The 17,862-nt window shown below is 40.5% G+C and overlaps 1 protein-coding gene across 21 annotated transcripts in view; it reads right to left on the reverse strand.

The window, feature by feature from the left end:
- NEB (nebulin) overlaps window positions 1–17,862 on the reverse strand; it is a 232,784-nt gene that overhangs the window by 64,044 nt on the left and 150,878 nt on the right. For all 21 annotated transcript variants that reach the window (XM_077153803.1, XM_077153822.1, XM_077153820.1 and 18 more), the window contains 15 exons: window positions 17,332–17,436; window positions 17,128–17,232; window positions 14,454–14,561; window positions 12,176–12,289; window positions 11,652–11,849; window positions 11,268–11,372; window positions 10,503–10,607; window positions 9,489–9,596; window positions 7,930–8,037; window positions 6,696–6,803; window positions 6,028–6,132; window positions 5,824–5,928; window positions 5,072–5,170; window positions 4,609–4,719; window positions 587–691 (listed from right to left, as the gene is read on the reverse strand). In XM_077153803.1, coding sequence (XP_077009918.1) covers window positions 587–691; window positions 4,609–4,719; window positions 5,072–5,170; window positions 5,824–5,928; window positions 6,028–6,132; window positions 6,696–6,803; window positions 7,930–8,037; window positions 9,489–9,596; window positions 10,503–10,607; window positions 11,268–11,372; window positions 11,652–11,849; window positions 12,176–12,289; window positions 14,454–14,561; window positions 17,128–17,232; window positions 17,332–17,436 — 1,689 coding nt within the window. The remainder of the gene's footprint in view (window positions 1–586; window positions 692–4,608; window positions 4,720–5,071; window positions 5,171–5,823; window positions 5,929–6,027; window positions 6,133–6,695; window positions 6,804–7,929; window positions 8,038–9,488; window positions 9,597–10,502; window positions 10,608–11,267; window positions 11,373–11,651; window positions 11,850–12,175; window positions 12,290–14,453; window positions 14,562–17,127; window positions 17,233–17,331; window positions 17,437–17,862) is intronic.

A 17,862-nucleotide genomic window follows, 5' to 3' on the forward strand; every position in this document is an offset into this window, starting at 1 on the left:
TTCAAGAAACATGGGCACTGGAACACAGCTCTACATTTTCAGGCAGTTCCCTCCAGCCTCTCTGTTACACCTTAACTAAAAAGGTGATATCCGTTTAATGCGTAAGAATAACCTCCAGGATAACCTCTCAACTCTGTTTGGAATCTCTCAGCCATTGACACTTTATTTTGTCTCATATCTCTCTTCTCCCTTTTGGTCGAGAAGGTTTTCTCAATCCCTTGATGTTGAGTCCCAGCTCATTCAAGGATTTCTGTCCCACATTGCCAGGCAGGTCCACACCCCTGGGAGTCAGATCCCACATAGAGAGGGGGAGGGCAGTGAGTTTGCTTGTTGTGTTGGCTCAGAGAGAGAGAGGCCACATCTGAGCAACAAAAGAGATTCTCTTGGGGGTAACTCTTAGGCCTAATTTTAAGTAGGCTTGGCCTATCCTTTGTGGGGTCAAGAGAAAGTCACTTCTTGAAGTACATGAGGCTGTGTCAAGGAGAAGCAAGAGTGAGGGTCTGATATTGACCAGGAGTGGTCATGCACACCCCAGTGACACCGGTGTGGCAGGTTTATAAATTGTCATTAACAAAAGAACTTTTACCTGACTCTGAAGCTTCTGCCCTCGTTTGGCTCTTAAAAGATCAGGAGTATCAGGAACTGAAGTGAAGATTGACTTTTGCTTCCTGCCTGCAGCTCTGTATACCAGCTGGAATAAAACAAGTTATCATCATCAGTTCTGCCTTATAGATATGATATGTCCTCTGCATATACCTGCCCTCCTTATTTCATTGAAAAAGCAGAGGCCCTCCCATTGTAACAATCTCAGTTTCTGTCAATAAACCAATACTTTTTTTTTTTTTTTTTTTTTTTGCCTCCTTACCCTTACTGGACCTTCTGTAGCCTGTTTATGGTTCAAGCCTCCTGCTGTGCTCTTGGTCCCATTCTTGCCTGTCACTTCTATGACCATGTTCCAGTAATTATTCCCTCCCTTTCCATATCTTCACCCCTTTCTGTTACTCCAGTCCCCTATTCATCTGCCAATAGACTCAAGCCTCTCTCTTTATAGACCCTTTTTCAACCTCTAGTTAATGGCCTTATTCCACCCTTGGACAATCAAACAATTGATGTGTTTTTTCTCCTTTTCCTCTCTTTTGAATGACTTCTCAAGGTGATAGTTTGGCTTCCACCCAACCACATCAATGAAGCCACTATCATCAAGGCTACCAAAAACTTCACCATTCTCAAATTCAGACACTGCATCTTCATAACAAGTAAACCTGCTCAGCAGTTTTCCTTCTTGAAACTCTCTCATCTGCCTTCATTCCACCCATCTCTCTTTAGTGGTCTCCTATCTTTGGGGGCATTCCTTCTCAGACTCCTATGGTTCTATTCCCTCTGCTCTCCCCCAAAGTCTGCTGTTTTTTAGGATTTAAGACTTGCTTGCTTTCACCTCCATACATTCTCCTTGGGTGAGCTCATCCATACCCATGGCTTCAACTATCACTGAGAAACTGACAACTTCCAAATTGATATAGTCAGTGTCTCTCCTGTCTTCAGACCCGAATTTTCAACAACATCCTGAAGTTAGGCAACTCATCATGATTAACATAGAAGTCTTTATATTACCTCCATTCCCAACCCAAATTTGCTTTGCCTGTATTCTCTATTTTGGTAAATGGCTCTCTGATTTTCCGGTTACCAAGGTGAGGTCATCCTTTACCCTCACCCCCACATCAAAATGCCTATGAATCCTGTGCTTTTAACTTTGTGACATCCATTAAATCTGTTCCCTCTTCTCATTTCCCACTGTCTCTGCCCTAGTTGATCCTCCCATTTTTTTTCTCTAAACATCCATAGGAGCTTCCTAAATCAGCTTCCCAACTCTACTGAATCACTTCATATTACTACCCATCTTTCACAAGTCTGAGAGAGAAATTTTAAATTTTCTCTCCTTTTTTTTTTCCCCCGTAGGCCCCGAGAGAAATTTTCTTAAAGCTCCAAGACAATCAGATCTTAATGCTTAGATCTGTCTAATTCTTCAATGATTTTTTTGTCAAGCCCCAAAACATTAATATAGCACCCATGGGTCTTCTTAACCTGGCCCATATCTATGTTTCTAGCTTCATTTCCCATGATTTTCTTGAACTCATGATGGCCTTTCTACATACTGTTCCTTCTGCCCAGAATGTCCTTCTTGCTCTTATCTACCTGGAAAACTCTAGAGTCCAGACTATCTTGATTGTTTCTGTAACACAGCATTTATCATATCAATGACTGTCTCTTCTCCCCGGCCATGAGTCCATGGAATGCAGGGACCCGGCTCTAGCATGTTTTCATCACCCAATAATTAGTTAAAGGACCTGAAAAATAGTAGCCCCCTAATAAATATTGAAGGAATTTAATATAGTTTGACGTAAACTAGAAAGAACAGATGAGTAGCAAATAAATTCTAATCACAGATAGAGATACCAGTTAGACAGATGAAATATAAAATATATAATGTGTGTGTGTGTGTGTGTGTGTGTGTGTAGTATACATGTCCATTTCTTCAAGCCTAAATGATAAACAAGAGCAAGTTATAACAAACTGTAGCTTGTCTTCTTTGGGCTGATTCTGATCTTCTGTTGAAAGAAATAAGATAAACCAAACGAAAATTTATTTCATGCTTAATCTTGAATAAAGCAAATCAATAAACTCATAGAATCTTATAGATTCACAGAGTCTGAATCATCATCTAGACCAATTCTCCAATTTAGGAAATTGGGTGCTGAAGTTGTGAATTATACAAGGTCACACACACAGCTAACTGGAAATAAATCTGGGACTAAAAGTGAACTCTCCTCTGCCATTTCTATTATTCTCTTTGTACCATATTTTCCTTTTACTTAGTTATGTGCTGTTTATGCTGCTTGGGACAACATTACTGCTTCTAGTACTACAAATGTATATATGTCAACAATCTATACAATTCAGAGACAATTACAAAGTCAATCTCTGGAACTTCTTTTTACCATCAAACTTTTTAGTTGGCATTTTCCAAGCTTTCTTGGTACTAAAAATCCCTCGGGTCCTTATTAAGAACAGATTTGCAGGACCTATCTCAGACTTCTGAAGCCAAGGGAGTGCCTTGGGCCAAGAATTTGTCAGGCCCAGGTCATTCTTATGGTGGGGCACTTGTCAAAGAAACCGCACTACTGAAAAATTTCTACTCTCCCACACATAGACGTCAATATTGATGTACAATATGCACAAAATCCAAACAGGAATTGGGAAGAGGAGAACTAAAAGTTTTAACTGACCCAGACATCAAAGAAAAGTAAAGACATTTCAGAGATGCCAATAAGCACTTTAAGTTACCAAACAATGTTTTATTATTTGATAGCTGGAGGAGAGATGAGATGCTTTAGAACTGTGATTTATAATACTGGCTGCATATTAGAATCATCTGTGGAGCATATAAAAGCATACAGATATCCAGACATAGAAAATTGGTGTCTATTGTGGTACTGGAGGTAGGCTCCCACTTAGGGGTAGTTTAAATATATTCCACAGGTGATTCTGATACACAAAGTGGAGATACATAGTTTTACTAGGTTAAAAAAATTATAAGCATTCCTATCTGAGTGCTAGTACCAGTGAAATAACACAGGGAAGCTTTTAGGAAAGCTAATGGATTCAAGGTGGCATTTCCAAAAGCTGAAGAATTAATTAATCATCTTCTGCCTCTGTCTCACTAGAGTGTAGGAAGATGCACATCCCCCCCTGAGGGCAACATTTGATGAGCCAGGGCATCTCTAAATCTAAGAACATGAGTGATTCCTAATCAACAGCCATCAGAGCTGTTGAGAAGGATGAGGCAACCTGATGGCCAGTGCTTGGCTCAGTATGGTAAAGTCTGATGGATGAGACCACTAGACCGACTGATGCTTGAATGAGGATGGCCAGTTGACTTATAATAAGAACAACTGTTTACATTTGTTGAATGCCCTTAACTTTGTAAAACATGCTTGGTCAATGGCAAACACGGACATCCATTATGTTCAAGGTCCTATGGGCTGTGCATGTAAATAAGGTAGGGTTCCAAGTTTCCAGGAACCAACAGTTCAGCTGCAGGATCAGATCTACAGGCAAATAACTGCTAAAAATCAGAAGTCTCAGTGCCAGGTGGGTAGATGAAAGTGAAACTCAGTAGTCTGGAATTGAGTGGGCAGCAGGGAGTCACTGAAGACTTTTAAACAGGGCAGGGCCATGATCAGGGTCTCTGGTAGCAGAGATTAAAGAGAGGATGCTTTGAAATTAGTTCATTTTGGAGACTACAATAGTAGTGTTAAGATAAAGTAACTTTCTAATTTATAAAATCACATAAAGCTCTCAGTAGTCCTGGTCCGAGGTAGGGCAAGTATCAATATTCTTATTTTACCAAAAGGAAACAAATAAGTAAACCAAGCAGAGTGAGGTCCATTGACTTGCTTAGATAAGGTGGTCAACTCCACAGTTAAAGGCAGAAGGAGATCTCTTACCTGCCGTAGTTGCCTAAAAAAATGATCACTAAATACTTTTTGGGTAACTCAGTCCATACTGATCAAGTTGGTTCACTTGTAGTGACAGGTAAAGGATCCTCACCTCACTCAGGTGTGTCTTCAGTTCCTGCACTTTTCTGTACTCTGGAGTGTCAAGTACCACTCTGTACTTGTCTCGCGTCTTCCTCGCATGATCAGTATACAGATAATTAGACTGAAAAAAAATAGCAGAAATACATGTTGATTAATGATTTAAGTGCCTGCATCTCATGGTCACACACTCCCTTTTCCAGTGGCTGGCAGGTGCAGGCTGAGCAGACCCTCCAGGCCAGGCCGGCGTCTTTCCAGGCAGGAACAAAAACAACTGTCATTTAACCAAGCTCCTTGCCTTTTATAGGAGGCACAGGTCATTTGAAGTGACTCATGGCCTCTCAGGAGGGTTAATGGTAGAGCCCACCTTAAAAGTAGTTGTAGGTGAAGATTCTCCCCGCCCGGCCCCCTGCAGCTGGGGACAGGTGCCTGGGTCACTGGAGAGGCGACAACCTGTTCCGAAGCTGTGCACTCACCCACAGCTTCCGCAGGTGCCGAGAGCGGACCATGTCAGGTGTGTCATACAGGAAGCAGCCCAGTCCCCTCAGGACTCGCAGGTCCTCTTTGTATTTAATCTGTGGGGAAGACGGCAATATGGCTGGTCACAGGCAAGGATAGATCAAGAACAACAACAAGAGAGTAGTGACAAATATTTATCGATAAATCTTTCATTCTGATTCAACATATTCACCCTGTACTCTTAATTTACTTGCCCTCAAATAAATCATTGTTTGTTTGTTTGTTTAAATTTAGGTCTCTAATCCTGAGCTGAGGTGAGAATACTGCTGTTATCATATTATGATGTTGACGGGAGAAAGCTGTGGAGCAAATGGAGGAGTCTTTTAGAAGAAGGAAACATCCAAGAAGGATAACAAGATGACAGCAAGAAGTTGCTGGAAGTGGTGGGAGGAGGAATGAGTAGGAGAAAGATACAAAACATGATGTGGGACGTAGGCCAGCTGGAGGGTGAAGAGCTGGCAGTTACTCAGTGCTGGATGTAGAATGGTGGTCAGCAATTCTTGCATTTTCCAAAGTGACCTTCTTCCTGCAGTTTCCATAGCTGGTGAAATGTGGGATTTCTGCTTCCACACCCCCAAATTGTACTTTCAATTTATTAGTATTCAGTGGAAAACGGTGTTTAAAGAGCACTGTTTGGCTTAACTGCTGAAAGCAAGACTGCTCTTGATAAGGTGGGACCCCACCAGAAAAACTCCTATGAGCTACTTACGTCGCTAGTGATGTCTCCCACGTAGCGGCAATGCAGCACTTGGGGTGTGTACGGCAGGGAGATCATGTGGCCCTGCATCTTGAAGAAGTCTGATTTGTAGATCAACTAAGAAAAAACACCCAGAAACACCAACATTAGAAACTGAATGGTTGGCATTCACCCCTGGGCTCTATTGCCCGTCCTCTCCCCTCAGAAGACACCTACCTCACTGACAGCTTCTTGCGTCTTTTTGACTTGGCGGATTTCAGGTGTATCAGGAGTTGTGTGAATCTTGTCTTTCAGTTTGTGGTACAATTCTCGATACAGTCTCTGCATTGGAGGAAAAATGATCTCAGGCATTTAATGTAGGATGGTGAGGGCATCAACAATGATGCAACAATCAATTATTTTATATAGAAAACCAGCAAGAGGAAAGACTGCGAATATGAATAATGATTGCATTTAGGAAAAAAGAGAAAATGATATTTATTTCAAGTAGTTGAAGTATGCTGAACTCAAAGGACTCCCATTTTCCATCTGATAGTTGGTTAGTAGGATTGGATATGTAAACTAATAATTTATGTGGAAAAGACAGGGTCATGAGTCAGACTAAAATGGAAACATTAAGGATTTTTGAATAAAAATGTCAAAACTTTTTCCTTTGAAAAATTTCATGTCCTATCCTATGGAACGGAATCTCTACAACAGCATTATCAACTTTAGAAAAACATTGCCAGGAGATACCAGTATCAACGTGGTGACACAAAAGACACTCATATTCCTTGCTGAGGTCTAAGTTTAGAGCTGAAATACAGTTAATTCCTAATGCCTTTCAGCCAAAGACATGGTCTTTGAAAATCAGTATTTCCCCACAGAATTAGCATTCACAGTACCTCACTGGTAACATTGTTGACTCTTCGTACATGGACAAATGGGACATCTTTGGGGCCAAGTGTGTAACCATTAGCCTTGATGTGTTCATAAACTTCTTTGTATTTGAACTGCGAAAGCAAAGCCAGAAAGAGATTAGCACTGGGTAAACAGAGCAGCATCACGTGTCTCCTACAGAAAAGAGATGTCACTTCATTTGAAAATTGCTTTCTACACAAGGAAGGAAAAGTCCTTGACATAATTTCAATATTCATCCAAGTCTTGAAAATTATTTGTTGGCTAATAAACCAGGTCCAGAAAGGAGTAAGACTCAGCTTCGCTTGTTTCTAGGCAGGTATGTAAAATGCAAAAAATTAGAAAAAATAAAATCTTTATTTTTATCTCCTAGATGTCTAGAAATTAAGAAATGAAAAGAAAGATTAAAATAATATTTTTAATATTGATGAATGGCTTTACAAACTGATTTTTAAAATGACATGGTAGATTATTAGAGCCATAGGAACCCTATTTTCGGACCCTGCCTGGCCTGCAGTTTTGATTTCCTGAGCAGCATGAAAGAAGGCAATTCTTTAGAGAATAGCTGGTCTATAAGTCACTGGAACAGCTAAACTGCTCTGGGCCTCACCCATGGGGTAAATCCAACAAGTTCCAACCTGGTGCTTTAAAATAAGTGGGTCAAATTAGAATCAGAGCCAGCACCCAGGCAAGCCGCTGGTTTGAGAGCTTATCTACCCCCTGAGCTCTGTATGAATAGGGCACAGAGGGTAAGTGGTAGGTATCACAGCCAGGAGTTAGGGAAGTCCTTTCTTTCCAAAGGAACACACAGTGATGTTTAACTTTCTGCAGTGAGATGTAGCAGAAGGAAGACGATACTATGGTCACATTCAAGAGGGGAGGTGTGAAGTTGCTTGTCTAGTAAGTGGCTTGGGATGGCCCAGCCACTTCTGGGCTGCAGCAGCAGCAGTAGAGTCCTCCTGGCCTATGGACCCTGGGCCCAGGTAACTGAACGATGCAGACGCAACTGCACCAATGTCCTATTCTAACCCCATGGGCAACCACTGCCAAGCAGTAGGCACAATCCAATTCACAGCATCCCAAGAAAAATGTGCTTCTCCTTACCACCTCCATCGTTCTACCATGCTGAATCTTCAAGGCGTGATTGGAGAGACCACAGGCTATGAATAAATACGGTTACCTCCCCTTCAAACCCCATTAGAAGTGGAGGAGACCACTCACATAACTGCTCATGTAGCGGTTGTTCTTGTTGTGCTTGAAGTGAGGGGTATCGACGGGAAGCCTATACCCAGTGGGCAGGGAGCGCAGGCCAGGTCCTCGGTACAGGTTCTGCCAGAGGAGGAAGAAGGGGTCAAATGACATTGCCATCAAATAACTGATCCGAGCTAAACAAATCAGATTTTGATTAGATACTTAAGGTGCTTATGACCACTGAATTGGTTTCAGTAAAAAAGAGCACGTAATTCTAAGAGTTGTAAAACTAATTACATTGCTCTTAATTTATTGGTTCAGAAAAAGAGAGCAATCAATAAAGGGACTTACAGAAAATAATTCTTCTATGCTTCAGGGCATATGCCTAGCGGGCTGCATGACATGTCACAAGAATTTGGGAAAAGCAGAGAAAACAGGCAACTAAGTGCCCCCTCCATTTTTTTTTTTTTTTTTTTTTTTTTTTTTAAAGGAAAGACAGAGAGAAGGAAGGAAGGAAGGAAGAAAGGGAAACATTTTTAAACATTTTCTTGTTTTATTGTATTCTGTTTCTCCGTTTTTGTTACATGGGCTGGGGCCGGGAATCGAACCGAGGTCCTCCGGCATAGCAGGCAAGCACTTTGCCCGCTGAGCCACCGCGGCCCGCCCCTTTTTTTTTTTTTTTTTTTTTTAAAGGGAAACATCTTTTTAAACATTTTCTTGTTTTATTGTATTTTGTTTTTCCGTTTTTTTTTTGTTACATGGGCTGGGGCCGGGAATCGAACCGAGGTCCTCCGGCATAGCAGGCAAGCACTTTGCCCGCTGAGCCACCGCGGCCCGCCCCCCCTCCATTTTTAACATCACCCATAGGTGACATTCAAGTCATTGCCTGATCCCTGAGAGACACAACTTTGGAACCCTAACCCTCCCTGCCCCACCCCCCAACACAATATATATTGACACCGGGCTATGAAAAGGCCAAGATGCTTATATTTATGGCAAAAGGGAAGAAAGGAGCCCCTGCCTGTGATTTCAAGTACAGTATCTCTCAAGGGCATTACAGGATTAAGGAACAGGATTTAAAAATATTTTAAAGGTAAAATTGCTTTTAAGGCCCAGGATAGGAAAGTGGCATTAAAAATTGAGACCAAAGCAGCACCATCAGATTAAACAGAATAGGGACATTAGACAGGTGGGGACTAGGTGCCTTCTCTTCTGCATTCCAACAGTGATTTCTAGCTTGTTCTCTTATTCTTAGTGGCCCTGTCTTTCCCAATTTAGTTTTAAGCTTTTGGAGAGTGGAGTTGGCATATCAGCCCTCCTCTGTCAGCGTGTAATCATTCCTCAAAAAATTCCTTTTGTTTGCTTGCTTAAAAGGAAGATCCTGCCAGCCAAGCGGGAAGGCAGGCTACCTTTCTGTTGGTTTTCCAACCCGTGAACATAATGGCATTCACAAAGTCAGGCTGAGGGGACACCCAAGCTGAGGTCACTTCCTCAGGTACCCACAGTGGGCCACCCCCGAGGAGCAGGCCTGGTCCCCAGAGGCTGTGTGCTGGGTGTCTGCCCGTCCTCAGCTGCATCTCACTGCTCACCTCGCTCTGGAGCTTGTAGGCATGAAGGGCCCGGTTCAGATCGACGGTTTTCACTGTCGGGGCCACTCTGCCCCTGACACTGTGTATGTAGTCGTAGTGGTAGACGGCCTGTGCGGGGGGAGAGGGGGGTCGGCTCAGACAGCGCCAGCATTGTTGGAGAGAAGCAAAGTAAATGGAAACCGAGTCTCTTGTTCATTTCTTTATTTTTAAGTTAAATTTTCTTCCCTGCAGAATTATCTATTACTGGGTCTTGTCCAATAGGATGAGTCAGGGTCTGACACCCACACTGAGAAATAAGTGGAAGAGATGGCTCAGGTGTAAGAATGGAAGAGGGGGCATTTTACCAGTAGAAGTTCCAGAATAGTGGTTTCCAATATCCTAATTCAGCAGTGTGATCAAATATTTATTTTTTAACCTTTGAGGTTAAAAAAAAACAAACAAAAAAGAGCAGCTCTGTGCCTGCTTTGCCTGCTCTGTCTCAGGCATTATGGTGTATATTTACATACATGTTCCCATTTTACAGAGATGGCTGCAGAGGCTCAGAAGACTTGATAAGTGCTTTTCAGAAGCCACAGAGATGGTGTGTGACAGAGGCTGGATTTCAGCCCACACCTCTCTCTTCAGAACCTGCCTGCTTCCTCATCCACCACAGTTAGTTCTAATTTATCACAAGGTCTAGAAAATGAGTCTCTAACTGTTATCTATGACACCGGACATAAAGAGCAACTTCAAAGCTCTAAACACAAAGTATTTCATAGACTTAGAACACTTACAGCTTCACCCCAGCAAACTACTTGCACACATCAGGTTTTAGGAAATATGAACAGGGTCTTGTACTTTTTAAGGAGTGACTCTGTTTCCCAGTTAGAAATAGCCTGGCACTGCCCAGCCTTTATTTTTAGCCACTTCTGCTTGAGTGGTGGCCCTTTTGTTTGTTTCCAGGCATGCCTCACTCACTTGACCTTTCCCTGAAAACCAATGCCATCCAAAGAAGCTTCCCCAATTCTAACTTACATCACTTAGCTGTTTCCCACTTTTGACAGCCTGAACGTAGACTGGTGTGTCCATGACCAGCTTGTAGTTGTTCCTTGTTTTCTGCACGTGAGCTTTGTACTTGATCTGCCGAGAAGAAGAAAATGAACCTATGTTGGGTCGTTTTTTATACTAGAAATTGCTAGTTTTCAAAGAGGACTTGCTGCATTTAACTCATGAGATTTATATTAAAAAACACTGGTTGATAGACCAGGATGCATCTCAGTTGTATAACTATCAGCACGAACCAACCATATGGAATCTCTATCATCATATGGATCTTGCAGAATCCTCTGGGAGTCTTGACAACCATACTGCCAGAAAAGATTAAGTTTCCTTATTGAAATCTTGATCACAGTATTAATTTTCCTAGCAAGTCCTCTCTTTACAAATAAGTCCTGCCTGTAGCATCACAAACTCTTAACAGATGATTTTTTTTCCTATAAAGAGAATTCTGTACTCTATTTTCCAAAATAACCGAAAAGGTGGAGAGAAGAGCCAGAGATCCTTTTTCCACCAGGGGCAACGTGACAGCTCAACTGCCTTGTCTAATAAGAATGTCATGTACATTCCTGAAAGGTGGCTGCACTCTGTTGTTTAGCATCTTTTTTCATCTTAGACATCTTCTACACGACTTAAGCCACACTAAACAACCAGTGTGCAGCAACAACCCTATTTTACATACTATCCCCTTGGCTCTAGACTATAAAAGGATGGAAATATTCTAAAACACCAAGGCAAACTCACATCATTGCGTAGATCATAAGCATGTTTGGCATGGAGAATTTCTGGAGTGTCCCAGACGTAGCAACCAATGCCTTTGAGCCAGTTGAGGTCATCCTTGTACACAATCTAAGGGTTTTAATAGATGGAAGGGATCAGCAATAAGAATTTCACCATCATTTAACACTAAGAACATAGGTACACTCTGGACTCAGAGTGACTTTATGGAATGAAAAGCAAAAGCATCAGGGACCAGTTTGAGGAAGTCCCATACACATTGGCGTACAGAGCCCTGCTTCCAAGAACAGCTCTCCGATCAGCCAGACCCACAGATGCACAGGAAAGCAACACTGAAAGGAGACTGAGGTGAAGAAAGACGTGAGTCTATTTCATGGGAAGTAGGCTTACATCGCTGATCTGATCTGTGACTTTCCTGACGTGACTGTTGACTTGCAAGTCGGGGTGGCAAATCCACTCGTGGAGGTGCAGGCGGTAATCAATCTCGCTGACTTTCTTCTGAGAATCCTTAGCAGTGACCATCTCTACCATATCCGGCACAATGTGGATTTTCATTTTGTTCTTTTCATAAACTGACCTGTACAAACGCTGCAAAGTTAAAACAACACACCCATTATACAGGAAATTGTGTGAAGCCTCACGGCAATACACGGCTTTTCCATATGCCAGAGGGGTCACGGGAGCCTACTTGTAGCCAACGGCTGGGCACGGAGTGGGGACTGGAGTTTTCCAACACTTTCTACAGATTCATATTGGGGAAAATTTTACAAATACAGCAGCATGGGCTGAAAGAACGTTTAGCTTCTTCACATATGCGCAGTCAGTGCTAGCTGCACTGATTAATAGAAAAAAGCTCTGATTTCTGAGATGTAGGTATTTTACTTGGCTTCAGTGTGGATGAAGGGATTACTCACGTCGATGTTGAGTTTGCCAACGCGGAGGCACCGTGCTGTGTTCGGATCATCATCAACGCTTTTTGGTAACGTATAAAGAGCTTTGAACTTTTCATACTCTTCCCGATATTTGACCTACAGAAAAAAAGTACAAAGAAAGAAAAATCATCTTGGAGTGCAATGGATTGGTATCATTAAAAGAGCAGGAGGGCATGACTTGAGATCTAGCGACTTGGGGTCTGCACTTGGCTGGGCTTGTTTCCTCATCTCTAGAGAGGTCTAACAGCGCCTGCCACTCCTTTAGAATTCAAGAGAGAGAGAGAGTGACAGGTAAATGCAACACACAATCCTGGGCTGGATCTAATAATGGAAGATAAATAAGGCTACATATCTCAAAGTACTTTTTAAACTATAAAGCACTATAAAATATTAGTCATTGTTATTAAAACCCCTTACCAATATTAATATGTTTTACTGCCACTACAACTAATTGGAAGACTTATGTAAGTTTTAAATAATCTCTTTTGTGATCTTGGCTTTGTTTTTTCAATGCTGTCAGTGAGCCCTTAAAAATACACCTGGGGATTTCTTTGTTTTTAATAGTCAGTGAGCCTGATCCTTCATATTAGGCACACCCTTGAATTTCAGTATGTACAAGGTTGAAAAAATATATAGCACAACCCATTTATAAGGGAAAACCAGTTTTTAGGCACTTATATTTAGTTCTTAAGCCACATTGACTTATTATTTCATGTTCCATGACTATTTGAATTGATTGAAAAGGTCCCTATAGAAAATAGAACCCAATCTCTTAGCAGGTGATACTATTACTATAGTTCTCTCACAACCGAGATGTGTGCATCTCAGTAAAAGAGGAAACAGGAGTACTTGTGTCAGAATTCTAGCAAAATCTTTTACTGACTAGAGGCTAACTCAGATTCCCATTAGTATTTTCCAGAACATTAGATCACAGCCTTCTTACATCTAATGTTTATTTATAAAGAAGATAGCTAGCATTAAAAGTCAACTCTTTTTTTAAACTAAGGTTGGAATCCTTCTTTTAAATAATTTCTTTAGGTCCTGCCTTGTTCCAAAAGCAGTTTGTATAGAATCATGCCTCTATAATTTTTTCATGACTGAAGGAAAAAAACGGCTCTGCTGGACTTTCTAAAGCCTACCTACAAAACTTCTCTTCCTATATGAAAAATTTACTCCTTTGGGCTAGTCTGTGTGCAGTCTTCCAAATAAAATTGGATCTGGACAAAATCATATAAGTTAATATTTCCTCTAGGTAAAAATTTAGATTAATTCCATATATTGTCTAAGGAAGTCTTTTCCTACACTCTAAGTCTCTATTGGAGGGTCGTGAAATGAATTTACTGGGGTCACTAGAATTTAAATGAAAAGGACGAAACTGAAATTATCACAGTGCATTGTCTAAAGTAAAGTATTTTTCTGTGAAACATTTATGTCAGAAGGAGTTCACAAATTTCAGTTGTATGTGATGTATGCATGTGTGCTGACTAGCAGTGTAAAATTAATTTCTCATTGAGGATCAAAGTTTTTAAAAGTTTGAGAAATACTGATCTGAAGTGTTATATAAAATATTCAAAATGAAGAGATGAAAGTCTTTGTTTTTTGGAAAAAACAAAACAACCCGTCTTAGAACTGCAGTAACGTTTGCAGGGGATTTTACAAAAAGATATTTTACTTAGAAACATTTTAAGTGTAAAAGATACAAGTCAGAAAGCTTTTTGCTATATTTAAACAGATCATACATTTTAGGATTTTAAAAAATAATTGTGTTTATATGTTAAGAAAAGTTCTGCCTTAAAAAAGTAGACTCTCAAAAGACAAACTTTTTTTTTTACATTTCATAGTCATAAAAATTATTGTTTACTTTTAAATTATTTATTTGAGGACGGTGTAATAGTTTTCATATATATTGGCTTATTCTTATCAAAAAGTCCACATAACTATTAAAAAAGAATCATTGTGAATTGTATAATATGTCTTCTGCCCATCCGCACTTCTGGCTAACATGAGGATATCTACGTCATTCCCAGGAGGCAGCCCGTAAGGCTGTGGCCTTCACATCCATGAATTCTCTGGACTGGAGGACCCTTGAGAGCAAGCAGTAAGCTCAACCTTACGGAGCACCTGGAATTACTGCCGCATACTCCCATGGAAGTGCCAGGGGGACTTCTGGGCAACACGTGAATCAGCCAGAAAAATTCTGGGGAGGGAGCGGGGGAGAGTGGAGGAGGGGCACAGGCTGTCATGCTGGTTCTTGACTTACAATGCTGGGCAGGTGCTTCTGGTTCTTGGCGTGTGTCAGGGACACGGCGTTGGAAGACAGTTTGTAGCTCGTGGCTTTCACTTTGTCCCAGGCCTCCTTGTACAGGTTCTGAAGGGGGTTAAAATGTTTCTTGTTAATATGGGTGAATGCATTCTCGTTAGTTTTCAAAGTAGCAGACTGTTTCTGCCCTTCTTAGAGGCCCTCTACAAACCCTCAGATCGACTCCCTCTGTAGGATCCAAGTGCTTCTAAGAGAATAACTGGTTTAGTGCCACAATCACCGTTTCATAGTCCATTACTGTGTTCTCTATCCAAGCCTGCCAGTTACCAGTTTTTGATGTCATATTAATATCCCCATCAATCTAGGCATCCCTGGAGGAGGAAGATCATTAGCAGTTTTTAAATAATTAATTTATCCTTCCCTATTCTTTTGTAGTTAGTGGGAGTGCAAACATTCGTTTGCACTCATAGGTATTTGTCCAGGAGAAATGAATACTTCTGGTCACACAAAAACCTATGTGTGAATGTTTACAGAAACTTCTTTTATTCATAGTCATCAAAAAATGTAGAAACAACTCAAATGTATGTTAACCTGCGAATGAATAAACAAACTGTGGTAATACCACAGAATGGAATACTGTTCTGCAATAAAAAGGAATAAGCTATCTATTTATGCAGCAACATGTATAGTACACTTTGCTAAACCAGACCTATAAGGCTGATTCCACTTATATGACATTCTGGAAGAGGTAAAATTATAGGAACAGAAGACAATTCTGTGGATGCCAGGGAAGGGCATGGAAGAAGGATCTATGGGAAAGAGTTTGTTTCAAAGTAGCAGCAAGAGGAAATTTTGTGGGCATTAGAACTTTTCTGTACATTGACTGTAGTGGTAGTACATTACTCTATGAATTTGTCAAAAGCCATAGTACTGTACAGCACAAAGACTGAATTTTACCATATGTAAATTAAAAGAAACAAAGAAAGAAAGATATGAACCAGGATTGGGAGGGGGCCAAGATTAAATGCAAATGATAACAAATATAATTGTAATTATATTACAAATGCATAACACAACCACACTGAAGGTGGTGGAGAAGGTGGTGGAAAAGAAAACAGCTAACTTGTTTTGGAAAAAGTACTTCGACTGGTTACCCTAAGGCTATAGACCAAAATAACTGTACACAAAATATTGTACCCTAGTTAGTAAATTTGTTTCTCATAGGGTATAGGCTAGCAACTATAAAATTACTTTATGCACATACAAGTAAGTAAATGTTCACTGGATAAGAAGAGCCAGGTTTTTTACTGTCAGAAAAAGAAGTTGCAAATGAGGAAAGGGGAAGAGGCTAGAATGAACTCTGTGGGGTTGAATGGAATTGGTGGTATCAGTATGAACTCAAAGTTTATAAACATATATATGGAAGGATAGATATAGAAATAAATATAGATTTAAGGGTTAGTGTATATATTTATATTTCTAAGTTCTGTCCACTGAGAGGGCTCAGTAACAGAGACACCTCAGTAGCAATGAGCACACCCAGCATTCAGATCTTGGTTTCTGAATACCATTCTCCAAAAAAAGAAAAAGGACTCCTATAAGAATAGCCTGATTCCAAGTCTGGAGTAGGGAATATACAAGATAAGCCTGGTACATCTATGGTGCTAGAAAGTAAGGAAGTGCTCAAAACCACCAGGATCAGGCTATCTCAAGGAAGCACAGGACCCAGTGTGAAAGAGCTTCCAATGGCTAAAGCTGGAACAATTTGAGCAACAGAATAAGTAACAACCATATTAGAACATTATCCATAAAGTTAAGAAAAATGGAAAAGCAGTAACTTTACAGTATAGAAACTTGGCTGACAGCACTTTAACCAAGTGACCGAAGCCGGCCTCACCAGTTACTGACATCAGGGACCACCTGCTCTGCTGTACTGAGAAGGGCACAACACTTCTGTATCATTCTTGCCAAAAATGCATAGCTTCAATATAAACAGGAGGAATCATCAGATAAATCCAAATTGAGGGATATTCTATGAAATAATTGGCCAGAATGCTTCAGAAGTGCCAAGATCATAAAGGACACAAAGGAAAGACTGAGAGATTATCACATAGTAGGACACAAAGGAAAGTAAGGAGACTTGACAATTAACTGCCATTGGGCCATCAGATTGGTTCCTGGAACAGAAAAAGACATCAGTGGAAAAATTGGTGAAATCTTGTTAGAGTCTATAATTAGCATTGTAATTGTACTATCGAGAAGCTTGGTGTAGGGTATGCAGGAATTCTCTTTACTATTTTTGCAACCTTTAAATCTAAATCTAAACCTATTCAAAAAGAAAAACTTAAAAAAAATGTTTGTTGAATTAACCAGTTCAGAGGAGGAAAAAGACAAGCTCATGGTCAAGTAAGAATAGCTCTGACAGTACTTATCTACAAAAAGGGAAGAGGTTCTGAGTTTCCATAAATTGACTGAAATAGACCAATATTCAAATTGGCTTATTTAATTATAAATAAGAGGACCTGTGAGACAAAATACAAATTTGAAGTTTCAGGGAAAAAAACCTAGAAAACCTTTGGGGGTTAGGTTCCTATCCCTTTTGTTTTCTTATTAATCTCTGATGGTGAAAAAAAAAAAGGTGGCCCAAATATAAGAAAAAAAAATTTCAACTTACACTGCTATAAAGATCCTTCAGATTCTTAGTTCTGTCATAATCCACTGTTTTTAGAACTGTTGTGTATTTGTCTTTAATCCGATGATAATTTTCTTTATATTTCACCTTCAGACAAAAAAGGGTGGGTTATTCACTTCTGTTTTGGAAAACAGGTAAAGACAAACAGTGGCACATCACTGGAAGAGAGGTACAAGGATGACCCACCTCGCTGGCATTAATGCCACTTTGAAGAGCAGTCACATAAAGTGGAGTATCTGTGACAAGTTTATAGTTTTGCAGATTTTCTTTACCTGCTGCTGTGTATTGTAGCTGTGGAGAAAAGCACAAATCACCAAAAATGATAACATACAGGTCTGCCATCAGCTTCAGCACTTCCTGCCAACTTAGATGTACCTTTATATCTGGGTTTCTGCATGAATCCTAACAAAGAGACTGTTGTTCTATAGTCCTGCTGACTTCACGTGGCTGCCAAAATGAATAGTCTCTCTTGACCAAGGGTGGAGTCTACATCTTTCCCAGATCCCCTTCTTCATTTTGTTGCCTTTTCCATGCCTATACTCCAGCCCTGACAGCAGCCCCTCAATTGTGGCATTCCTTTAGACCTGCCCTAGGAGAGCTAAACCACAGGCCAGAAAATTCTCCAGATATCTATATTTTATTTCAAAACTTACCTACTCGTGGCCAAAGTATGCTTTTGTATCTTACTCTCTTCAACTTAACTTGATCAACTAAGAT

This window comes from Tamandua tetradactyla, chromosome 3, assembly GCF_023851605.1.
Source record: "Tamandua tetradactyla isolate mTamTet1 chromosome 3, mTamTet1.pri, whole genome shotgun sequence".
In the NCBI taxonomy this organism is placed as follows: Eukaryota; Metazoa; Chordata; class Mammalia; order Pilosa; family Myrmecophagidae; genus Tamandua; species Tamandua tetradactyla.